This window comes from Monodelphis domestica, chromosome 1, assembly GCF_027887165.1.
Source record: "Monodelphis domestica isolate mMonDom1 chromosome 1, mMonDom1.pri, whole genome shotgun sequence".
Taxonomy (NCBI): Eukaryota; Metazoa; Chordata; class Mammalia; order Didelphimorphia; family Didelphidae; genus Monodelphis; species Monodelphis domestica.
In genome coordinates this window covers 149,292,691-149,319,459 of record NC_077227.1, presented here as the reverse complement: position 1 = coordinate 149,319,459, position 26,769 = coordinate 149,292,691, and the positions used below count along the sequence as shown (strand labels likewise).

The 26,769-nt window shown below is 37.5% G+C and overlaps 1 protein-coding gene across 1 annotated transcript in view; it reads left to right on the top strand.

The window, feature by feature from the left end:
- Nucleotides 1-26,404, top strand: part of ANXA2 (annexin A2) — a 56,457-nt gene extending 30,053 nt beyond the window's left edge. The window contains exons 4-13 of the mRNA XM_007479511.3: nt 7,329-7,423; nt 11,264-11,377; nt 15,410-15,500; nt 16,441-16,520; nt 19,413-19,472; nt 21,086-21,179; nt 22,423-22,518; nt 23,191-23,249; nt 24,235-24,357; nt 26,022-26,404. Of these exons, the coding sequence (XP_007479573.1) occupies nt 7,329-7,423; nt 11,264-11,377; nt 15,410-15,500; nt 16,441-16,520; nt 19,413-19,472; nt 21,086-21,179; nt 22,423-22,518; nt 23,191-23,249; nt 24,235-24,357; nt 26,022-26,081 (872 nt within the window). The 3' untranslated portion in view covers nt 26,082-26,404. The remainder of the gene's footprint in view (nt 1-7,328; nt 7,424-11,263; nt 11,378-15,409; nt 15,501-16,440; nt 16,521-19,412; nt 19,473-21,085; nt 21,180-22,422; nt 22,519-23,190; nt 23,250-24,234; nt 24,358-26,021) is intronic.
- Nucleotides 26,405-26,769: the final 365 nt, after the last annotated feature.

Here is a 26,769-nt window from a genome sequence, read left to right as displayed (position 1 = left end):
CTGGACCTGTGATTTCCTTGATTTAGCAAACTCTTGTATGAGGGAAAAACTCTCTTTATCAATGTTGTTGTTATTGTGTCTGACTCTTCATGACCTCATTTGGAATTTTCTTGGCAAAGATGTTGGAGTGGTTTGCCATTTCCTTCTGCGATTCATTTTGCAAATGAAGAAACTGAGGTAAAAAGAAGCTTAATTACCCAGGATCATACAGTTAGTGTTTCTGGCTAGATTTGAACTCAGAAAGATGAATCTTCCAGGCTCTACACCTGGCATTCTCTCCACTGTGCCAACTAGCAATCAATGTCAGTACCATTTTGGAAGCTTATAGTCTTAGGGTTGCCTAGAGCACTAAAAGATTAAGGGACATGCCCAGAGCAAGTATTTGCTTGCAAGAATAAATGCAGAATGGGACCTAGACCAGCAAAGCAGTGTTGGAATTACCATGTTAAATTAGAAATATATATGTTTTAAAAGCTATGAATGTTTTGACTACATCAAATTAAAAAGGTTTTGTACAAACAAAACCAATGTAACTAAAATTAGAAGGAAAGCAACAAATTGGGGAACAATCTTCACAACAAAAACCTCTGACAAAGGTCTAATTACTCAAATCTATAAAGAGCTAAACCAGTTGTACAAAAAATCAAGTCATTCTCCAATTGAAAAATGGGCAAGGGACATGAATAGGCAATTTTCAGTTAAAGAAATCAAGACTATTAATAAGCACATGAAAAAGTGTTCTAGATCTCTTATTATCAGAGAGATACAAATCAAAACAACTCTGAGGTATCACCTCACACCTAGCAGATTGTTCAACATGACAGCAAAGGAAAGTAATGAATGCTGGAGGGGATGTGGCAAAGTAGTGACATTAATGCATTGCTGGTGGAGTTGTGAATTGATCCAACCATTCTGGATAGCAATTTGGAACTATGCCCAAAGGGCGCTAAAAGATTGTCTGCCCTTTGATCCAGCCATAGCACTGCTGGTTTGTACCCCAAAGAGATAATAAGGAAAAAGACTTGTACAAGAATATTTATAGCTGCACTCTTTGTGGTGGCCAAAAATTGGAAAATGAGGGGATGCCCTTCAATTGGAGAATGGCTGAACAAATTGTGGTATATGTTGGTAATGGAATACTATTGTGCTAAAAGGAATAATAAAGTGGAGGAATTCCATGGAGACTGGAACAACCTCCAGAAAGTGACGCAGAGCGAGAGGAGCAGAACCAGGAAAACATTGTACACAGAGACTGATACACTGTGGCACAATTTAACGTAATGGACTTCTCCATTAGTGTCAATTCAATATCCCTGAACAATCTGCAGGGATCTAGGAGAAAAAACACTATCCACAAGCAGAGGACAAACTGAGGGAGTAAAAACACTGAGGAAAAGCAACTGCTTGACTATAGAGGTTGAGGGGACATGACAGAGGAGAGACGCTAAATGAGCCCCCTAACGCAAATACCAACAACAAGGAAATGGGTTCAGAGCAAGGACACATGTGATACCCAGATGAATCGCCGGTCGGCTAGGGAAAGGGTGGCGGGGAGGAAAAGAAAATGATCTGTTTCCAATGAACAATGTATGAAAATGACCAAAGAAAATAATGTTTTAAAACTAAAAAAAAAAAGCTATGAATGTAATAGATTCAGAATTTTATATATGATCTACTTTTTTCATTGTGGAAATGCTGATGTTTTGTTGATGCTTTTCAAGTTCATACTATTTAAAACAACAAATTTTTTTGCGACCTGGTCCTTCTTTTCTGTTCAGTCTTCTTACATGTTATCCCTTTTCCAATTTAACCATAACTTATTCACACAGGACCTTCATTTCCCTTTCAGCGCCTTGCACTGGCTGGAATCCTCTCCATACTCACCTCTGACTCTTAGAATCCCAGGGACTTAGTTCAAACCCAAATCCTCCCATCTCTGGTGCCTTCCTTTCCAAAGTTGTTTTCTGTCTCCTTAGTATGTGTCTCACATATACCCATTAATGTACACATCTTCTACTTTAGAGTATAAGCACCTTAACGGAAAGGGCTGTTTTTTGTATTTTTTTGTATGCTCAAAGTTTAGCCCAGTGCCTTGTGCATAGTATATGCTTAATAAATTCTCCCTAATAGGTTGATAATTGGTTTACCCATTTATGAACTAACACATTTTCATTGTGAGAGAGATCTTGGTAGAGAAGCACTGAAAAGGGGGGGAAAATCTAACCACATACTTTCTGACCACTGTTTATTTATCCTGACATAAAGATTATACTTTCCAAATTCCTGATACAGATCTAACCGGAAGTCATAATTATCCCAAGGTCTAGATAAGAAGAAATTCTGTTGACAAGGCCTTTCCCCCACAGTGATTTCTGCTCCTCCACTTCCAAGTGCCTCCTGGACTCTGTAGTGAACAGAAATGAGATCCATTTCCTTTGTGTTGTCATTCTATCTCGGGAGATGTGAGTCAGCATCCTGTTCAGAATGCCTGTTGGTTCTTTGCCATAGAAAATACAGAGATACATTTTCCATAAAATGCCAGACTGGAATCCAGTTTGGGATTTCCATCCACAAAGCTGAGCAGGAAACCCCAGCAGGCTGATTTTGTGGATTGGTATTATGTTGTGGAAAAAAAAAAATTAAGCTCACGGTCTTCTTTACTGCTGAAAAAAATGAGGCTAGTTAAAGGGAGAGGCATGGTTAACTCCTTTATTTTCAAGACTGAAAAATTGTACTATTGGCTGGCCTGGGATCTTAGCTCAGAATGTTTTTTCACCAAGGCTCAGACTTAGCAAAATTGTTGCCTTTGGCTCAAATGAACCAGATAAGCATTAATTAAACACTTAATATGTGTCAGGCTGATGTGGAATTACTACATTGAGGCAATCACAGGCCCTGTCCAGAATATGCCAGCTGCTAAAGCTACAAAGACAAACACAAAATAGGATCTGCCCCGCAAGGTGTTGAATTCTATTGCGGAAGGGGAGTGAGAATAAAATATACACAGATAAATAAATGCCAAGTAAACATTTTTTTGGTGGAGAAGAGCACTCCCAGTTGAGAGGATCAATCAAGGCCTTATGTAGTAGGTAGCCCTTGAATTGAACCTTGAAAGAAGGTGGGGGTGAAGGAGAGCATTTAGGCATGGCAGAAGTGGGAGAGGGAATGCTATTTCTAGTCTTTTGAAACCTTGGAACATAGTGTTGGGTTAAAATCTTGTTTTGGTTGGTACATGAATATTTCAGTTCAAGGAGAAAAAAAACAACCCTTTAAGAACTTCATTTTATTTTCTACTCTAAGATGACAAATAAAGCCTGTATCCACCTTCTTCTAAAATAAAATAAAAATTAAAAAAGCAGGAATATCAACTTTGTAAAAGATTTCAGAAATTATACTGGACTCATAAAATTTGCATTGATCTTAATGAATTTAAATGTGTCTTTTTTAAGTCCCATTCTAGTAAGAGGAGAAAATTCAAGCTTTTACTTGAAATGATCCCTTACTAGGAATTTATGTTGCAGGAGATAGATTGGTGGGCCTGAAGTCAGGAAGACTCATCTTCCTGAATTCAAATTTCGTTTCAGACACTTACTAGCTCTGTGATCTGGCAACTCATTTAACCTTGTTTGCCTCTGTCTCTTCATTTTTAAAATGAGTCGGGGAAGGAAATGGCAAACCATTCCATTGTCTTTACCACAAAACAAAAAAATAAAAACAACAAAATCGGGTCAATAAGAATCATACAGGACTAAAAAATGACCAGACAACAAAAACTTTGACCTAGTAGCTAGGGAATTGCCTGAGGCATGCAGTAGTCAAGTGACTTCTTTGAACAAATCTATGGCTAGAACTTGACAAAGATTGGATTTGAACCCAGGTTTTGGTGCCTCTAAGCCCAACACTTTATTCACTCTGACAAGCTGTCCTGGCTCTAGAGTTAGCATGCAATAGAAAGAACAGTGACTGGATTCAAAGTCAGAGACCCTGAGTTAGAATCTAAATTCTTTTATGTAGATTGTAACATGATGGATCTAGAGCTGGACAGGACCTCCAAAGGCCATCTAGGAAGGCAGGAAGGAAGGCAGGAAATGAGCATTTATTAATTGCCTTTTCTATACCAAGCATTGTGCTAAGCACTTCACAAATATTATTTCACTTGATCTGGTCCTACCAGCCCATTTTACAGATGATAAAACTGAAGCCTAAATGAAGAAAATGAGTTGTCCAAGATTATACAAATCGCATGAGACAGGATTTGAACCCAGATTCTCTGACTCCTGAACCAATGCTTTCCCCCTTCTACTAGATAATAACCTGTATGACATTGGCATGCCCTTTATCCTCTTTGGACCTCATCTTTCTTAACTGTAAAATCAAAGTGTTGGGTCAGTTGGCCTTTATCATCCTTTGCAGTTCTAAATCTGTGTTCTTCTATAAAAACATATTCCAACCTCTACAATATAATGATTCTAGGTCCTGGCACATTAGGAATTAGATGGACAGGGACCATGTTAAGGTAGAAGCTCCTTCCAGTATCCGCCATTAACTTGGCTCTCATTCAGCATTGTTGACAATGGACGTGTGGGTCTGTAGGAAACATTATGTTCAGCCTTGCATTCTTCAGCTATATCCTGCACTGGAATGATGAGCCTCCAGAAGACCCTTGCAACTTCAACCTGTTCTGAAATGTTTCCCACAGGAATAAGCTGCCTCACAAATTATGAACGGCAACTGGAAAGGAAGCAGCAGGTCATTGAGATAAGCTGGTTATGTTGCATGGGCAGCCCGGTGCATATTTGGCTCTTCCTAAGAAAGAATGAGCCTCTACGCAAATGAATCAGACTTAGCAGTCTGGGTCCTCCATTTTTTTTTTCATTCCAGTTCAATTTAAAACATGCAGACAATGAACATGCCTGAGAAAAAGCTGATGCAAGGCCAAGTGCCCTGGGAGCTTCTACTTACAGAAATAGACTCTATTTAATTGTCTTTGTAGTCATTGACAATAACATTTAGGTAATGGATCATATTGTTCCCTTGTAAACCGTCCTAGTGTGTCAGATGCTGCATCTCAGCAGGCCATTTGCTTGGTAAATAATTTAAGGGAAATGCATTTATTTTGTTTCAGACTGTAATTGTTACTGATGAACCATGGGTGGTGTTTTTTGTAGGATGACCCACTGAAAATTTGAATTCTGAACACTGATCAATAGTGAGAAGCTAGAGAGGAAAAAACAAGGTCTGGGCCAGTTTCCATTTCTGAAAATGGGAAGTGCATGGATTGCAACAGGGAGAATTAGTTCAGCTGTGAATCCCTTCTTTTCAGCCTCATTGCTCGGCTGGAGAGAATCTAAGCGAAGACTGCCCCTCTTCCCAGACAGACTATTGGAGAAAGTGCAGCCTACAGAAATAGCCTTGAGTAATGGCTTTTGGTGGCTTCCTCATGTTCCAACTTCCAAAGACTTTTCGGTTCCCCAGCCCTGGTTACCCATATGTGTGTGAACTACCTGCTTCTACTTCCAGGATGCTGGGCTGTAACAGTGGGTTCAGGCAACCTCCCTTTCTTCCCCCCTCCCCTCTTTATTTTTTATTTTTTATCTTGAAGAGTTTTAGCTGAACTAAGGTGGCAACTACAACCTGGAATTCTTAGTCCAGTGAACTTTCTTTTTATAATTTAGGTACACTTAATTGTTAATACTCACTGGGAAATACTTTATAACAGAATTCTTGCCAATTGATTAGGATTAAAAAAATCTCCAATAACTTTTACTGATGCTTTTGGTTTTACCCTCATAGGCATTTCACTTTATAACCCCAGCTCTCTTCCCTGAAATCTCCCTTTGAAGAAAGCAAAAAAAAAAAGGGCTAAGCAGAATCAATCAACACAGAGACTGTATCTGATAGCACATATAACATTTCATATCCAGAGTTCCCCATTCTTTCAAGAGGAGGAAAGTGCCAGAGATACAGCTTTAAAAGTCTCTTTGTTCTGGCTACTTGAAAAATAAGAGATAATTTGAGGCACTATAATAAAAACAATACAGTGATGTATCATTCTGATGAATCCTTTTATGAAACACTCTGAAATGTTACTGTGCCATTTTTACACTCCCCAGCTCATTCTATTTTTGTTCTCTTTTGTGAATTTATTTTAAAGATCACATCGTACCTTCCCTTTGCTCCAGGACTCTTGAAATAAATGGTCTTTGGCCAAAAATCAATAAGATTCCAACCAATTAATTTGTTTTATTATTTTTTAAAGAACTACTATTGGTATTCCTTTAGAGAAAACTGTTTTGTGTTAGACTCTTTTTGTGTAGGTATATGCCATATGACATCATTATTTCAACTCATCCATGGTTTATACAACTATATGGCAGGCAGAGCAAACTGTGGCAAAGATTCCCCACCCTATTTTTTATGAAGCAAGGCCATAGTCAGGAGAGATCTTTTACTTTCAGAATTCTTGAGTTCATGTGTTTTTAAAATTAATGGCGTCTTGGTGGCATTTCTCATTATATAAATTTGGAAGTCCTCAGATGCTAGGAGGCATTGCTTATCTTTGTAAATACACATGTTCCAATTAAAATAGGTACTAAAATATTTTGGTGGCACTTCAGAACTCCCAATTTAGATTTAATTTAGATTAAAGCACTTACTCTTTTTAATAAAGTTAAAAAATTGATTATTAAAATTGCCTATTGAAGATTAAAAGCAGTAGAACATTTATTTCCCTTACAAAACAATTTAGTCTTCACTAAGTGTGATTTTAATAATCAATTATGCTATTAAAATACAACTGCCATATCGAATCTAAGACTCATTTGTCATAACAGTTGCTATAATTATAGAAATTATACCTAGCTGCTTATATAGCTATAAACCTGTAATAAATATAAATAATTGTCTCCATTAATTCAGCTTGTAGCTACTGTTCTATTAATCTCACTCTTAAGTGGTAATTTGGGGATCTTCATTTAAAATGCCACGGAATATTTCTTGTTCCATCTGACTGCCAGAGCCTCACAAATGCACCTCCTACTGTTGATTCCAAAAAGCAATTTATGAGTAAATCCGTTTCTCCCCATGAGTAATTAAAATGTGTCTTTAGATCTAAAGTTTGAGGCTTTCAGAAAAGATGGGAATAAAAAGGATATGGATTGGACAAGGAAGTGCATAGAAGAGAAAGAACAAATATTAATGTGTTGATGTTTCAGGCAACCAAACAGTAATGACATTTTCATAAGAAAAGCTCAATTTGAGAGGTCTAGAAGAAATAACCAATGCAGTGAGCACTGACCAATGATCTTTTCCATCTTGTGTTTTTGCAGGGGTGGATGAAGTTACTATTGTCAACATTCTGACAAATCGCAGCAATGAACAAAGGCAGGACATTGCCTTTGCTTATCAGAGAAGGACCAAAAAGGTATTAAAGATTTTGTGTTTAGAGGATGGTCTCATTTTGGGAATGTATAAAGAATGGGATTGCTTTTCTTGAAAAGAGTTTTGGATGTTTCCAACCAAGAGGCCACATATTATCATTGTCAGACTATAGTCTGTCCTAGGGGATGTATCATAGTTTTTCCTTTCTATTATTGGAACCCTCTAAGTAGATCCTAATGGTCTTGAGGGTACACCAATGGAAATCCTATTTCCCTCCTAATTAGAATACATGAAAAAAGAATTTCTAGCAGTTTGGGAAGAAGAATTTGTAAATTTTTGCCTGGTTACTGGAATTTAGTTTTATCTTGCCTCTGCTTAGAATTATATGGTAGATTTTAGAGCTGAAACAGGCCTCAAAGTCCCTTGAGTCCAACCTTTTTATTTTCAGATGAGAAAACTGACACTGAAAGAGGTTAAATGACTTATTCAAGGGCACATAGCTAATAAGTGATAGAATTAAGATTTGAACACAGTACTAGATTTCAAAGCCAGTGTCTTCCTAGTGCTCTGTGCTCTCTCATTGAGCATCAAATACTTCAAAATGGCATTTTGTCCTTAAAAAGACTAGGTTATTTGCAAATTTTCCATTAAATCAACTACAGAGCTAGCCATTTGATTTGCCAGGGTACTTTTAACAGGGTCCACAGGGTATATATGCCACTGGTTAAGGAGTTTTGTGTATTTTTATCTGTGGTTTTGGAACAACCAAGTGCTTATTCACCTTTTACTTTGTTGTGGTGTTGGCAGTTTTTATTTTTAACGGCTTGCTGTTTTATTTTTAACTTCTTGTTATTTCAAGTACCTGATTTATTCTTGAGCAGTGTAGTAAATGCAGCTTCTTGTAGCTCACCCTTGACTTCTCCCAGGCAGGCTTTCACTCTTATCAGTGGTTGAAATGAAGCAAAGGATCCTCTGCTTGGATGCAAGAGATTTAAATCAAGTATTGAGGGTTCTATGGGGTCGAGGAAAGATTGGGGCTGATGTAACTGTAAGATACCTTTGGGAAGCAGAGCAAGTCATGATAACACTCCCTTTTCCTGGAGTAGTTGAAAGTGGCATAAACAGGGGAACTGGCTTCCTTCATCCTCTGTGCATCAAAATTCCTTCTGGAGATAGGCTTTTATTAATCTGCCCTGATAGAGTCTGAGTGTATGTTTTCTTCCTCCTGCTCCCTAAAAGGATCCATGAGCAGATAGAAAACTGTGTCTCAGTTGAAGGAGAGAACCTCTCCTCAGAAAATGTCCTTGTAATTGCTCCCTTAGGCTGTCACCTTCAGAGTGTTATTCTGGAATGTGCCTTCTTAGTCTGTATACCTTTCTTGGTGTGCATGCATCTTATACATAGAATATAGTAGGACCAAATTTCCAAATAGACAGCTGGCTGCCTGGAGAGAGCAGCTTTGCCTAGCCCTGCATGGAGGAAGGCAATGTGGGGTCATAGATCTAGTGTTGAGAGACTGTCTGGTCTAATCCTCTCATCACTAGACAGTTGAATGTGCTCATTGACCTCAGAGTAGTTATTGTGTTTGGGGACAGTTTACTTTTAGCAGTCATATTGATTCTTAGTTTCTAGTACTAAGGCAGACATCCTTGATCATAGCGGGATTATTTACCAGCCTTCTAGATACCTGAAAGTAGTTGTTTACTGCTGCAGAGACAGCTTTAAGTTTGTCTCTCCCCCCTCCCCTTCAATCCCTCTTTCTCTTTGCTGAGGAAACTTTTCATCTCTGATGAAAGGGATAATAAACACTTTGAAACAATTTCTGGAGGGAGTAAGTACTGGAAACATAACCACAGTGTATCAAATTGGTATCAAACAAGGGGGAGAAAAAAAAGAAAGGACCCTGTGCGGTGTGGAGACTTCTGTGAGAATGCATCCTTATCCTGTCCATGCAAAGGTGATAGGATTAATAAATATATCTATTGTAAACAGGGAAGGGGATATCAGGAGAACAGGGAGGAAATATTACTCAAATTTCAGTTTTATTATTTCCCAGAGGAGACAATGCCAATTAAAAGTTTGGTGTTGGAAAGCAAAAAAAAAAAATCCTTAAAACAGTAATAATTTTCTCCTCATTTTTGACTGATTTGCATGTGGTACAATTGAAAGAAAGAACACTCAATTTGAAGTCAGAGAGTCCGGGTTCAAAACCTAAGTTTTCCTTCTTACTCTCTTGTGTGATGTTGGAAGAATCACTTGGGAAGGCTTTCCTCTGAATTCTTCTAACTGGTTGATTTGAAACCTGGCTCTAGAATTCTATAGGAGCCTCTGTAAAATGGAGGGATTTGACCAGATTTCAAGTGGGGCAGAGTAATTTCTGGTTGCTCCATTGGATGCTATTGGTAGGACTAAGGCATAGACAGGAAAGAAGAGCAGAAGGAAGAGGTTGGGAGAGACTCATTTAAAGAAGGGAACTCCTTTAAAGTTTTTAGTGGGATGTGCCAGCATCATTGTCTCTACTTACAATGCCCGAAATAGCTTCCCTCTGCAATTAAGCTTCTCAGTAAGACCCAGTCTAAAAAAGGTATCTTTAACCATAGTTCTTTTTTTCTTATTGAGGAGCTCTTCATGTCTGGGCACTCCGATTTGTAATTCCCCAGTTAATTGCAGAAGCAAGAGCCCACCCGAGTATGATTCTCTTCTTATTAGGCAGTTGTTACAGTGGACACCCACAGACTGATGTAGTGTTGTAGCAAAAACTGAATTTTCTGACTATTGGACCTAAAGGACACAAACCCTGGGATACCATCTGATGATCTCTGTCATAGCTGTGGTCCTGAGCTGCCTTAACTAATAGTGGTCTCTGCAGATACAGCTAAGTCTTCACATATGATAGATCAAACAATGTGAAATGGATTTAATTTTATTTCCTTTAATCTTCAGAATGAACAGGATCTTGGAGAAAAGATCCAGTGACAAATGTTTAGTCTCCTGGTCAAAGAGCATCATAGTATCACAGACCTAGCATAGGAACCCATATTTATAAAAGAATTCTCTAATCCAATTAGCTCCCTAAACAGCGAAGATGTTTGAATCTCAGGGAATCATGAGATTTCAGTGAGGTATTAGAGCTTTCAAGAATGAAATAAAAATTCTCCATCCCTTCAGTGATACATCACAGTGTGCCACCTATTCTTTCTCTCTTTACATCTTCCCCCTTGGATTCTGAGGAACTTTTTTGAAAGAAGGGTCTGTCTTGTTTTGGGGTTTCTAGCATCTAGGTTTGTGGGAGGGAAGGTAAGAGAGGTAAAGAATAAATACTCTCACTTCAGAACAGAAATGATAGTATAACAGATGTTTGTGTGTTTCCTTTAGCGATCATAACCTGCCTTAAAAATGCACTCATTTTACCATTGTTTTCATCCTAGGTTTTTTAAAATTGAAATTTATTTGTTAATTAAAATACTCAGTTGACTTCCTTCTTCCTTCCCCTCCCCCTATTCGATAAGGCATCATTTGGCAAAAAGATATACATATTTGTAAAACTATGCCTTACTTTTATCTATCTATCTATCTATCTATCTATCTATCTATCTATCTATCTATCTGTCTGTCTGTCTGTCTGTCTGTCTGTCTGTCTGTCTGTCTGTCTGTCTGTCTGTCTGTCTGTCTGTCTATCTATCTATCTATCTATCTATCTATCTATCTATCTATCTATCTATCTATCTATCTATCAGTTCTATCTCTAGAGATGCATATACTTGAGACATTCTTCCAACAATATTTCTGCTGCTGCATATAATCTTGTCATAACTTTTAAAAAATAATGTCAGTTGTTGACTTTAAGTTCACATCATTTCCTCCTTTCCCCTCTCCCCAAAAGGAACTTACATCCGCACTGAAATCTGCCTTATCTGGCCACCTGGAAGCAGTGATTTTGGGCCTTTTGAAGACACCAGCTCAGTATGATGCTTCGGAGCTGAAAGCCTCCATGAAGGTAAACAAGAAGATTTAATCTAAATCAAAGTCTACCATTAATATTGGGAATTACTTTTTTTTTCTTCCTCAGTGTAATTAGGTGATTTTCAGTTTTGTTGAATTCTCCCATTTGGAACTTTTTTTTCCCCCTTGAATGAACTGAAGATATAGGGCCTAGGATTTGTACCAAAAATATTTCAATTCCTTTTTTTAAACTCTAAAGAAATTTCATGATGCTGAGAAGTCAGTTACCAGCTGTTACTGCTTGGCACCTGGGCAATTTCTGTACCATTTGGAAAACTACTTCCTTGATTGCACTTCCTCCTTTAAAAAATGTTTTGTGATTTTAAAGTAAAAGTTAAACACACAGGAGCTCCTCACTGAGGCTAAAAAATTCTGCCTTGGTATTTCATAGATTCACTATCCCCTAGTTCCCTACTAGTGAAAAAATAACTAGAATGCAGATTGTTAGAACTAGAAGGAACTTTAAACTTAATCTATATAGAACCCTTCATTTTCAAGCTGAGGAAACAGGCTTAGAGAGGACAAGTGACTTGACCAAGATTACACTTTATTTATTTATTTATACACAGAAGAGCCTAGAAAAAAATGGGAATAAGGGTCCTTCTTCATTCATTCATCTACTCATTCGTTCATTCTGTGCATGTATTAAGTGGCAGGCATTGTGTTATGTGCTTGACATACAAAGACCAAGAAGAAATAGTCTCTGCTCTTTAGGAATTTCTACTCTACTAGTGGGAAACAACATAGGATAATACAAATGAAAACAAAATAAATACAAAATAATTTTTGCAGAAATGGTATTAGCACATGGGCATGAGGTCAGATTCAGGAAATGTTTCCATGGAAGAGGTGGCACTTAAACAGTTTTTTGAAGGAAGCTACAGTTAGTCCCTCTGTCTCTATCTCTGTCTCTATCTCTCTGTCTCTGTCTGTCTTTGTCTCTATTTCTCTCTCTCTCTCTGTCTCTCCCCTCCCACTTCCTTCCTTCCTTTCTTTCTCACCTCTGAAGAGTTCAAGGTCAGGAGGGTGGGGGAGAGTACATGCAGGGAAGGGGAACAGCCTCAGAAAAGTCAGGGAGACAGAAGATGAGATGTTGTGTATGAAGGACAGTGAATAAGCTACTTAAACTTAAACTTGGAGTTTGTGGAAAGTAACATGCACTAAGGTTGGAGTAGAAGAATTTTAAATGTCAAATAAAGGATTTTTTTACTTCATCCTAGAAGTGACAGGAACCACTAGAACTTCTGTAGCTGGGGATTTCAGATCTTGGATGAGGCCTGAATTTTCCATTTATGTACCATGCCATGAATTGTCTTTTTTTTTTTTGAGAAGTCAAATACAATTTTTGTAAGTTTCTGTCATAGCTTACATCAAATTTATTATGTGTAATTTTAATCTTGTAAAGTGCTAAGCATAGTCCCTGGCACATAACTATAGAAATGCTAGTTATATTATTATTATCTATTTAACTATTCCTTATACCAACTAGTTTTTGTTGTCTATTGCTAAATAATTATGAGAAACTGGAATCAGAATTGTACCGAATCATTCTAGATTCCATTAATGAAAAATATTATTTCTACTCATGTACATATATCTAGTGTTTATATTATGCATAGGTGCTAGAAATCACAAGTTTTTTTGGATAATCAAATGCTGCCCTCTGCTGCTATAAGTTGATATAACTTATATGTTTTTTTTTTTTTAAAGCACATTTCTCATTCTGTTCTGTGTGCCAGTGCTTTTGTTGGGCTTTTAATAATTTCTGAATTGCAAAGAGACTGACCAGTGTCATAGTTCAGGCCTTTTCTCAAGAAAGCAAACCAGAGTGAGTCAGCATGCCAAGGCAGGTGTACTTCTTGGGGACCAAAGCCTAAAAAACCCAAATCTATGGTAATAACTAATTGTTAAATTCACTCTTCCCTATCATGCTGAAACTCAGCTCAGACATCTCCCTCCCTCTTTTCCTTTCTTTCTCTTCTTTCTCCCTTTCCTCTCTATCCTCTTCCTTTCTTTCTGCTTTTAGCTCTTTCCCCCATCTGCCCCCTTCTCATTCTCCTCTCCCTTCTTCCCTCCCTACTTTTGTTCCTTATCCAACCTTCTTACCTTTGAATAGTTCCTTCTACACTTCTACATCAGTCCAAGATTCATCAAAATGACTTTAAGGAGTAAAATTTCAACAAGATTTAATGATCCTTTTTTTTGATCAATATCATGCCTGAAATTTAAGCCAGGGAAAGCACAGAGAACACAAGATTTAGCCTTATGGAAGGTTTTTTTTTTACCATCAACACATTAGGTTGGTTCATACTAAATCTTTTCATCATGAATTCATTTTGCTGAGGTTGGGAACTAGACACAAGCAGCTGAAAGAGGACTCAGGATTTAGTGTCTTTTTGTATTTCTCAAAGACACTGAAGGCCAGTGAAAAGTAGTACTGAGTGAAAAATCTTTGACCCCTTTCCAGCTCTTTCATTAGTTGTAGTGGCTGAGCCCCACACTGAAAACTATGAAATCTGAAATGATGATGTTTGCTGAATTGCCTTTAAATACAGTTTATTGTTTTTTTCAGAAGCAACAATATCTCAGTGTGTCACTCAACATGGAATCATGGGCAGCCTTGTGACAAACCCAGGCTGTTAATTAGTTCTTGAATTATTCCAATTTAACCCCAGACACAAACTCTATTTATTTTTGAGAAACATTTCAAAAGACTTCAGAGACTATGTGGGTTAAATTCCAATAATGGAGACAAACAAGTACCTTGTAAGGTCCTTGCTTTTCTCTCAAACATAAGGCTGAGCAAACTTACATTGGAAAAGGACTTCATTATTTCAGTCCATGTTTCAGTAAACCTTGAAAATGAAAAGATACTATCCAAATATGCGTCCTGAGTCACTTGATCCTCATTTTACACTACTTATTTGTGTATGAGTAGGGATGCTTTGTGAAACATACATGGTGGTTTATGTAGAGTCCTTTCTGTTGGCAAAGAATTTTAGGGATAAAGTTTTTGCTTTACCAATGTCAGAGCCTTAATAAGACATCTTGAAATCCTGTAGGTAGGTAGAGGTTTTAGCTGGTGAAACAGATTAAGTTCAAAATTTAAAATTAACCATTGACCAATTGCCCAAGGCTTAGCACATGGTACTTGAGCACATCTGGGGGGCAGCTGAACTCTAATAGAGTTTAATTAATAGCTGACACTCTTTTCATGTGGATAAGTAATTTTCTTATTGTATTAACACCTTATAATTGATTTACATTTTCAACAGTACTCATTCTGTGTAGTTCAAAGCATTATTTCTATATTCACTTTTACTTTAGCTTCCTAGAATGGCAAGTATTCAAGGACTTGATTATTAAATCTTGACTTTGATCACAAAGCAGTCTTTGAAATACATGTTTCATCATGTCCTTTCAACCAGTCTGGCTAAATCAAAAGTGTATGTATTAAATTTGAATACATCATCTCCCCAATTCTTACTCCTTAATAAAATGTTGGTGTCTGGCTTTATTTGACACTTCATTATTTCTTTTTGCTCCTCTAAAGTGCCTGAAGAGTGCATAATAATTAAGGGGAAGAGGCAATGCAAGTATAACATTTTTAACATTCATCCAGTTTTTCATTTAAAGCTTGTTTTATCATCCAGCTTTTTCTGGAATAAAGGTTTATTTGAATCTAACAGTCTGGCTGTGGGTGATGCCATAAAATCACCAAGGTTTCTTTTGCTTTAAAATAAGTGAAAAGCACTTTTTAAGGGATGGAAGATAACATGAGTATCTGAGGAAAACTGCCCAAATTCTGTCTTGGGAAGACATAAAAAGGAATTGGATGGGGAGATAATGGAGTTGATGCCAGTTTCTCTTACTAAGTCCAAGGGATTCATAAATATGTATACCAAAGGAGATAGAAGTAACTCTATGATTATTAGTACTTAACCCCTTAGAACTACATGATTATGAGTATGTGAACCTTGATGGCTTCTCAGTACTCCTCCTCCCTAATTTTGGTTCACTGTTCCAGGGCCTGGGTACCGATGAAGATTCCCTCATTGAGATCATCTGCTCACGGACAAACCAGGAGCTCTATGAAATTAATAAAGTCTACAGAGAAAGTAAGTAAGCTCTCTGTTTTCTGTACTTCAGTTAAACCATTCAGCTTGATTTCCCTAAACATACAATAGAAAGTGCTGGCCAGAGTGAAGTTTGGCCAGTCAGCCCATACTTTTTGTCATGCCCGGGAGAGAAATTTTTCAAAGTGTGCTAGTTTTATTTGAAAAATTATGCAACAATTTTGTAGCTTCTGCCTTATTTCCTGACTTTTGGGCATTTCTTTGCCTATTTTTAAGGAAGGCAGAAATTAAAGCAAATAAAACAAAAATTGATCAATTTTGTATCATTATTGGTAGCTTTGTCAGAGGCAATGAAGTCTAATGGTTAGAGATTAGCCTCACAACCAGGAAGACTTGAATTCAAGTGTTAACTCTGATCCATCCTGATTCTATGGACAGATTATTAACTTCTCCGTGCTCTAAGCAAAATTCTAAGAATGTGAGTTGTAGTGAAGGGGTCCACCTATGTTGGCAGAGAGAGCTCTCTCATCTGGGAGTTCCCTATACCAAAGATATCACAGGTCCAGTCTTTATCACTTTCTGTGTTATTATGAAGATTTGGTGGGAAGGAACTTTAAGCTTGGTTGAAATCATGTTTTTGTGTTATATGAAAATTCCATTTGCTGAGGCTTTCTAGTTTCTCCTACAACAAATACTTCAAGCTTGACGCTTTAGAAATAACCTTGTTGATCTCAAATTTGATCCAGCCCTGTCAGGCCTTTGTTACGAAAAGTGACAAAATGGTTCTGACCCCAAGAGGATAAAAGGCTTCTTTCTTAATAATTAGATATTGATTTGGGGGGGGCACACTGATGTCCATGATACATTCATTATTCAGGCTAAGTCAGGCACGTCAAAGCCTTGGCATGAGCAAAACGATGGGTTGGTAGCAGGGTAGGGGAGTAGGCAAGAAATGTAAAAACATATTGACTCTCTTTTCAAGTGTACAAGACAGAGTTGGAGAAGGACATTATTTCGGACACATCTGGTGACTTCCGCAAATTGATGGTTGCCCTGGCAAAGGTTAGTTTCTTTCAGCATATTTCTTTGCCCTTGTTCCTCTAACTCCCTTGGCCAGTCCCATGCCTCATTTTGTGACTGGGAGAGAATTAACTAAATCCTCCAGGGCCTGCTGCTTTCCTGACAGTGGGTTTATACTGTCACTGCAGAGTTGTCATTTTCATATAATAGGATTTCTTATCCTGAGAAACAGCCTGGGCTAGTGGACTTGGGGAACAGAAGGGGAATAAGTAACTCCTGAGGCCCAACCTGAGCCCTTGCTGGGTGACTTTAGGAAGGTCACTGCCTTTGTCCAGGTGGGATCCCCAAACCTACTCACCGGGTTGGACACTCTCGTCCAGTTTACCTGGACTCACCTGGAGGAGAATAAGCACATCTGGGAGGATTTACTCATGTGGTCCTGTGCTTAGTGTTGTTGGTCCTTGTAAATCAGTTTGAAAATGCAAGGACAAGGCATTGTTGAAATGCAAAGTATTATCACCTCTAAGCCTGAATTGTGTTGAGAATGCAATTTAAATGCCTAAGTAGGAATTGAAGTTTAGTTTCCCTGGGACCTTCAGAATGAAATGATTAGTGTGCTGCATTTTTGGACCCTGGTACAGGTCCTTATCATCTCCAAACAGCCTCCTAGCAGTGCTTTCTGACTTTAGTCTCCTATCTACACTTTATCCCATGTATCAGTTGAATCTTTCTCAAATGTTACTTTTGTCATATCACCCCTTTGTTCAAGAAAGGACATCATCAAAAACCTACAAAACCCAAGTCAAACTCCCTTTTTCGTCCCTCCTCTTCTCTCCAGATCCTCCATAATCTGCCCCCACCCATTTTATCCATCCCTGTTTTCCAACTTGATTATTCCATTGTATAGAGAAGCAGTGTAGTTTAGTGGTTAGAGTTGGCTTTGGAGACAGGGAAACTTTGGTCTAGTCTTGTCGCTGACATGTAAGTGGGTATCCAGTAACTTTAATTTCTCAGTGTCTCAGAAAACTCTCTAAAACATATAGGTTGCAGAGTAGGTTTGAATTAGTAGAAGGTGCTTAATTCTTGGGAGTACCCTAAATCACTAAAAATTACAAATCGAGTTCAAAACATTATTTGTGGGAGGGAGAGCTCGTCACTGTGATAACACACTCAGACCTACTTTATCTTGCTCTTCATAGTCAAACACACACCCCATCCTAATTCCCATATAGTTATTTATCTGCTACTATGTGGTAGGTCCTGAGGATACTTCCATGCCTTAGACCTCTGATTACTTTAGATATTTAGTGATGCAAATCATAACCCTTTTACTATTTCACAGTTAGCATTTGAAAGTTGCAGAAAAAGTTTGTTGCCCTGGGACCAAGCTGGTGCTAATCTTCTGGGTTTAAAGAAATGAAAAGTGGGGAAAGGGAGTTTTAAGATATATACCCAAATAACTAGTGCATTTAGGATGTTATAAATATGTTGAAGTGATAAAACAGAAAAGTAAAAGATGGGGGAAAGCTCACTGCTAACTGGAAGTTACTCAGAGAAGGTTTCATGGAATAGATAACATAGCGGTATGCTGATAAATAAATAAATTAATATATAATAATATATTATATAATATTTAATTAAATAACACTAATTGATATAATTATTGATTAATTAATATAAAATAAATTAATAGCTAGCTCTCTGAAAAACAAAGAATATACCCATAAGTTTAGTCTTTATTATTATTTTCCTGTAAATTAAGTCTAGACAATTAACAAACCAAATCACTGAAACTCTGCCATTTTGAAAAGTGTAAAAGCTCACACTGAAAACCTCACATTTGGCTCTTAGAGCTGGCTCCAGCACACCCTTCACTAACACTGGGGTTGCATTTTGAAGGAAGATGAAATATTTCAGCAGGCAGTGATAATGATGGGAGTCTATTCCAGGAATGGGTATTTATTAAAACAAATGTATCAGGTAGAAGGCAGGACAAGAGTAGGGAATGGCTAATCAGTTAGTGTGGCTGTAATATAGGAAATGTAGAAAGAAGCAGCATGGAATGAGACTGGAATGGTAGGCTGGAAACATATTGTGGGGTTCTCAAATGCCACATTAAGAAGTTTATATTTTATCTTGTGAACAGTGGAGAGCTGCTTAGTCTTTGAGAAGGTGGAGTGACATTCTATGGCTTATGCATTATGAAGCTAGCTTTGGCAGCCCTATAAATGATATTAGAGGTCATGATAGACTGATAGACCATAAATGGGAATTGGGAGTTGGGAGGACAGTTAGTAATCCATGACAGTCACCAAGCTGCATAAAGCCTTTCTTGTTTGCTCCATCTCCACCAATTTCTCTCTTCTCCTGAATTCTTAGTACTTCTTCAGCATCTTAGAGCACTCAAATGATTTTACACTTAATGATTCTCCTTCTTAATTACATTATAGGCTACTTGAAAACACTAACTTTATTTTATGAAGCAATATGGCTTAGTGGAAAGAACCTTAGAATCAGAGGAACTGGGTTCAAATTCAGAATTTTCTACTTAATATTAGCATGATCTTTGGCAAATCATCTTCACTTCTCTGAGTAAATGATAGGGGTGAACTAGTTGACTCTTTAACATTCCTTCTTGCCTTTATTTAGGGCTTCCACTTTGCTTATCTTAGTAAATGTTTGTTGATGAATGTTGGAGAGATCATAAAATAACTACTTTTCAAGGTTTGGTATTTTAACATTTTATCCCCACCTGCCCCTACTATTATTGTGTGTGTGTGTGTGTGTTGCTTGTAGTGAGTATATTGGAAACATAGTTATTCAAAGTGAATATTTAATTAGCAGAGATATATAGGAATTGAAGGAAAATTAAAATTTATCTTAAGCTTATGATAAAAAGTTATGCTTATGTTTTTCATATGTTTCTTTTTACAGGGCAGAAGGGCAGAGGATGGGTCTGTGATTGATTATGAGCTAATTGACCAAGATGCTCGGGTAAGTGACACTATAGTCAATGATGACAACTTTTTGCTAGGAGTTCTTTATTAAAATGTATTTGCTGCAGGCAGAGGCTCATATAATAATTAATAATAATTAGCATTTATTTTTCATTTAAGTTTACAAATACTTTATGTATGTTAGCCATTTAATACAGGGAGAAGTGGAAGATGAGGCTCTTCTGAGAATAAGGAGCTGACAAAAGTGGTTGAAACCAGTGCTGATTTTTCCTGGATAATAATAATACCCTTATTTCAAAGCAGGTCTCAGAATTCTTTAAAAACACATAAAGGTTTCATTTCTACCTAAAAGTTAAAGACATGGCATAAACCACTAGTGGGAGAGTAAAATGAATTTAGATATTTTAACAATAATAATGGGTGTTGGGTTTCCTTGAATACCTTATAGGTATTCAGGCATACAGCATTATGTTTCTTAGTTTGTAAATGCTCTAGACTTCTTCCTCCCCATCTCCCTTACTCCCTGTTTCTTTCTTTTCTCTCTTCCCTTTCTTCCTGTCTCCCTTCTTTTCCTCTCTCTCTTTCTCCTTTCCATCTTCCATTCTCTTTCCTTTTTACCTCCTTTCTTCTACTTCATCCCCTGCCTTCTCTGTACTTATGTGTCTTATTCATTTTTACTTATTGCCTCTAGTTATTTCAAAGGCTGGACCTGGGCTAGTACTAACTGCTAATGCAGGCTTTATTAACCTTTTATTGTATTATGGATCCCTTTGACTCTCTGGGGGAAAAGTATGAATTTCTTCTTAGAATAATATTTTTAAATTCATAAAATAAAATACATGGGACTCAAAGGAAAACTATTACATTGAATAAAAAAGTTCACAGATCTCCAAGCTAAGTATCTCTATCCTAATAGTTGAATATTGACATTTGAAAATCAGAGCTATAGAACACTGAAATTGCTTTTGCCTTTTCTATTGTTTCAGTGGCATATAGATTACAAGATTAAAGATCTCCCATGAGTATGGTATAGGAAGACAACTGACCAATGTAGATAGGCCCTTATACTGACAAAAGTCCCTTAAGAAAGGGCTGATCAGTGTGTCACTATTGGAATTTATTTGTGTGGAGAAAACTCTAATCATGTCCAAAGGAAAACCTTCTGCACCACCTATATTCTCCTTGTGAATAATCAGTCATTTAATGAGCATTTATTAAGTACTAACTATGTGTCAGGCACTATGCTAAATACTGTGGATTCTAAGAAATGTGAAAATAGTCTGCATTCAAAAAGATTTCATTTTAATGGGGTAGAGAAATATAAATAATTAGCAACATACAAGATTCATATTGAGTAAATGGAAGGGGAATTTAGAGGGAATGCTCTAGCATCTTAGGATATGGACAGGAAGAGACAACTGACAAAAGTCTACAATAGAAGGTAGCATTTGAGTTACTTCTTGAAAGATCTACTCCCTTTATGCCTGAGAATGAACCCTCTAATACAAGCTGTAAATTTTCATTTGGGTCTGTATCATAAGATTTTCTTCTGGTTTGCTTTTTTGAGGATCTTTAAAAAATGTAAATTCTGTTGTTATGATGATTTCACTAGTGATATTTAAGTTTTATCTGCCTTGCCTGTGCCTATAGGACCTCTATGATGCAGGAGTGAAGAGGAAGGGAACTGATGTCCCTAAATGGATCAGCATTATGACTGAGAGGAGTGTGTGCCACCTGCAGAAAGGTATCATGCCCAGAAGGCTTTCTAATATATGAGCCAAGTCAGACTTTGCCTTCAAGACATACATCACATTTGAGCATGATGCCAGGATTAGTGGGGAGGGGCCATGGTGAGGTAGGATTTGGGGGGGCATAGTTCTGTCTGGGAGCACTTAACCTCACATCTATCCATTCTCTTTCACTCCTTCCCATCAGTCAATCATCAAGCACTTATTAGGCACCTAGCATCCATTCCCACTGACTCGACTGCTTTTGGCCCTTACCATTCCCAAATATGTTAGAGTAAGAGTTACCTTGACCTCTTCTCCCATTTTTCTTTCCATTTTTCCATTTTTAACAACCTGAATGAAACATTCAGTACATAAATTATAAAATTTTATACTATAAAGAAATATAATGAAATTCTCTGGTCAGACATCAGAGAGAAACAGCATCTCAGAGTGGATAGAGGTTGAATTTGAAGCCTGGAACATCTGCATTTAAATCCAGTTTCTGACATTCATTAGTCCTGTAAGCCTGGTCACCTAACCTCAGTAAAACTCTGTTTCCTCATTTGTTAAATGAGGAATTTGGACTAGGTGGCAGTGGCTTCTGAGATATCTTTCAGCTTTATGATTGTGTTTGTTTCTCTCTCTCTCTCTCTCTCTCTCTCTCTCTCTCTCTCTCTCTCTCTCTCTCTCTCTCTCTCTCTCTCTCTCTCTCTCTCTCCTTTCTCTCTCTTTCTGTTTCTCTTTCTCTCTCAACATTTTTTAATTAGTTGCTTTTACTGTGCACTGAACTCATTTTCTTATGGAAGGGAGATGAATGAGCAGGCTTTTAAATTCATGAATGCTATCAGATCTTTTGGATAGCAGTCCCTTTTTTTTGGATTTGTACCTCTGATTTTATCAGTTTAGGGAACTCCCTCCATGGATCCAGGTTTGCAATTTGCCTGTAACTTAGAGAGTTTCCTGGGATACTAAAACTAAATAGGTCACTCACCTAGTAAGTATCAGGGAAAGATCTTGTCCAAAATCTTCCAGGATTGTCCCTCTATCCATTACCCAGTTGATGTCAAACACTTCAAAGACAAAGACTGTTTTCTTCTTTGTCTTTGTATTTCCCAACACCTAACCCAGGGCCTGGTAGATAACAGATGCTTGGTTCCTATGGAATGAATACCCTGTGCTGCCTCTCCACTAGCAGGGTGAGATAGATTGATAATTTTGGTTCACCATATTGAAGTTCTAATTCCTTTGTCCTTGTAGTATTTGAAAGATACAAGAGCTACAGCCCTTATGACATGTTGGAGAGTATCAGGAAGGAGGTCAAAGGAGACCTTGAAAATGCCTTCCTCAATCTGGGTAAGCAAATATGTGCTACATGGCTCCATTTTAGCTTTCCCTAAACAGTCCTAAAGTCTTAGTACTTAATCAGCCCTACCAATTTAGATGGGTAATTGGAAGTTCTTCTTTTGAATGTGAATGATTTTTGCACTGAAGAAAGAGAAAAGAGCTATGATTTAGGAGCTTTCTCCACTGTGGCTTTGTATAATCAACATCATCATTATACCACCTTATATTATATGTAGTGCTTTCCACTCCTTAAAGCACTTTTATGCCCATTATCTCAATTTATGGATACTATGTAAGGACATTAAACTGAAAGAGACTTGTTATATAGTTAGGACCAGAAAGCATGAAGAGTGGGGTGAGGGCTTGGAGGAGGAGAGGGGGGAATGATGATAAAAGAAGGGAGGGACCCTATTATTGAAGGAGATTTTTTTGGTCTATATTTCATCTGTATCCCCTGATTTTCAACATCTTTGGTGATTAGTGTCAGTCTTAGGAGAAACATGTACAATTTTCTGATTCCCATCAGACATTCTTACTTTAAAATATATTTTAGTAAAGCAAGCCTATTTTGTAATGTAATCCTTTCTAGTTTACTCAGCAGGGATAAGACCATTTCACTCTTAGGTTTTGTAGATAGATAAGCAGTTGCACCAAAAGTCTGACAATTTCTTCTTTCTGTAGTTCAGTGCATTCAGAACAAGCCCCTGTATTTTGCTGACCGTCTTTATGATTCCATGAAGGTAAGAGCAACGGGTGACTCCGCTCAGAGTTCTGCTGCTTGATCTCTCTTCTTTCCTTGACCCCAGTTTGCTTTGTAATTTCACAAAAAGTGTGATGCTTCTGATAGAGGAAAGGACCCATTGGTTAGAGCCAGGAATCAGGAGTTCCAACTCCTGGGTGTTTATAATATATATATATATATCATACAAATAATGACTAACCTATTTTGAGTGCTATAATATTTACATAAAAATATTTATAAAGCACACGTGAAAGAGGGCAAACACTGTTGATTGTGTTACTCCCCTGATTCCCTGTTGCTTACAGAGTAAAGTACAAATTTCTTATCTTGGGGTTCAAGGTCCTCTACACTGTGGCCCCAGCTCTTTAGGCTTATCTGTCACCTCTGCCCTATGGGGCATAAACCTTTTGTTTCATGCAATGTGCTCTACTGGCTGTCCTCTAGATTATGCTTCCTCACTCGTGTGCTGTTCTTCTAGCTTGAATTGTCCCCACTTCCATTTCTGCATATCAGAATCTTCCCTTTCTTCTGAAACATACACCCATTCATATATCTCCTTTAAAGCCATCCCTCATGGCCTTAGGCTTTACTTAGACATGGAGCTTCCGTTTTCTTGACTCTTCCAGCACTTGCTGTTTATTCTATTCGTATACCCCATTATGTAAGACACCGGCTTATGTTTCTTTGTGTCTTCCATACTGCAGAGCATTGCACATCAATAATGGGAGCTTATTAAATATTTGTCCAATCAGTGAATAAATGTGGTGGGTTTTTGCATCCACTTAATCCTGTCATGCTTGAGTTTTCCAAGGAGCACATTTTTCTTTATAATTAATTTTTCCATTATATTTGTCACCTCTTAGAGGGCAGAATATTTTGTAAGGAACCTAACATTCTTCCATGTGCAAGCAGACCCCATTAAACTGCTTTTTGATGATAATGTTTTCAATGAATTGTAACTTCTGATGTAAACTTGTCTGTAGGGCAAAGGGACCCGCGACAAGGTCCTGATCAGGATCATGGTCTCCCGTAGTGAGGTGGACATGTTGAAAATTAGATCTGAATTCAAGAGGAAGTATGGAAAGTCTCTGTATTATTTCATCCAGGTAAGATTGGAAGCATGAACCTCTAACCTGTTTTGTATGCTTGCTGAGAGCCCTTTTCTGCTGGATGGTCATATGGACCACCTGGGAAGGTGGCAGAGAAATGCCATTGTACTTTTTTACATTGGAGGAAATTGTTTTAATTAGCTCTATACTCCTTCTCTAAAACATGAACATTTTTCTTTGTTGAGCTCAAAGCTCTTCCCTGGCAGCATCACACAGAAAATATAATAGAAACACCCCTGACAGTGTCTCATAGAAAATATAATGAATTCTGCTTTATTGAAAATAAAAATAACTGAAAACTAGATGTTTTTTATGTTCCATATTTCTAATTCTGTGAGAACCAGACAGATGACAATTAATTTTCTGTTGTGGGCTTATATAACAACAGTAACAGCAGCAAAAGAACCAAACTACTTTGGAGGGTATGCCATTGGGTTAGCATAGGTTTGGCTATATCTGTTGTTCTTTGCATTACTCTGATAGTGATAGCCCTGAAGGGATTTCAGGCTCCTCACCTGTCTTCCACATAGATCATTCATTACAGATTCATTACATTTAATTTTAAGTATATTTTATTTTTTCTATTGATTTAGAAATATGTAATGCTATGTGACATTATGACAACTCATTTATCCAGAATCTTCAGTCAACTCCAATATCTCATACCCCAGTTAAATGGAAACATACTTCATTATTCTGAATGAATAGGAATTTAATCTAAGGAGGAATGGTATTCCTGTGCCTTTGTGATACTAAAATCAACTTTTAAAGTGCTCTTCTTGGAGGATTCCACATTTTTTTAGTAAAATAGGGGTCAGCACTGAAGAATTTAGAGCTGTAAACTGTACTCAGGTCTTCCATTCTGTAAAATTTTTACCTGAACTTAGAAAGAGAATAGGTCGTCAATGACCATCAATTTATCTGAAAAAGGACTCTAGGAATCCACCTTCTGGCACAATTAAGAAAGAGCAAAAAGGCTCCTATTGTTGGTCCCTGAGTTCAGATAAGGAGAGCCCCAGCAGCAGCAGCTGGCTTGGCTGGTCTAGAAACAAGGCATTTTCTTCTGCTGTATGAGCATATTTTACCACATTTGTTCTCAGTCTGGTGCATTCGCTTTTACCAGTGTTTTATGAAACGGATCCCAAGGCAAAAGCAGCATGGCATACTGGCCTTCATGGAACATGGTTAGGACCAGGAACAAAGTGTTCACATCAGCTACCCCTAAAATGACCAAGACACAAAACTAGATAGTTGTTTCATCTTTTGCCAACTTCTGATTCATCTCTCTTGAGCATAATCTCCATGAACCTTTAGATTGTGAAACTCAAATTAAAAAAAAAAGTTTCCTCTGTCCTTAGATTACATTTACTTTCCATTCTTTATTCCTTAAAGTCTTTAAATAATTAATTGTCCCTTTCAGTTACTCTCTTTTATCCTCAAGGATCGGAACCAAATAACACTGTATGACATGGTTGGGCTCATTACCCATTTCCCTGAATTTAAGTTCTTTATTTGTTTGAGAATGTATATACACTACGATTCATGGGCTTGCTTTAACTGTGGGGTGGGGAGGGCTGATAACCAGGACATTTTTGTGGCACTTCATGGACCCTTTATTGTGTCCTAACATCTCCTTTTCCTTCTCTTTCATGACATTGTAGCAAGACACAAAAGGAGACTACCAGAAAGCGCTTTTGTACCTGTGTGGAGGAGACGACTAAAACCCATGTGGAAAAACATAACCAAAGCAGTTGTAATACCCAGAAACATTGCTTTCTGCCCCTCCCCCTTGTAATGTTAGAAAATCAACTTGTGGTAACTTGCAACTAACAGTAACTCATATTAGTCCCTACTAGGGTGATGTTATTTGCTTTCTTGTCCTTTTCTAGTCATGTATGCATTGCTTGGCTTTCCTCAAGTTTTCTCCTAGTCAAAGGAATAAACATTCCAAGGGAATGGAAGTGAAATCTCTGATGTGAAACACTTGGCCTTCTTATGTACTGTGTCGTCAAAAGATAAATAAAACTGAATTTTTACTTTAAAAGCTACTCTTGTTGCCTTTGCTTTCAGATATAGAATTAAAAATGAATAGGTAGCCTATTAAAAGGGATTATCCAGCATTGTGGTTTTCCCTATTCAGTAATCCTGTAGGCAAATGCTTAGCAGGAAGAAATGACTTCCCACAAAGGGTGAAGATGGAGGAAGGCCAAATCATTGTCAGCTTCAATATCCCTCACCCCTCAGAATGGTCACATGCAGGTGAAATCTGCTATAAATGAATATCAAAGACAGTCTTTAATTTTTTATTTTATTTTATTTTTTGAGAAAATTTTATTTAATTAATTAATTTAGAATATTTGTCCATGGTTACGTGATTCATGTTCTTTCCCTCCCCTTCCCCTAACCCTC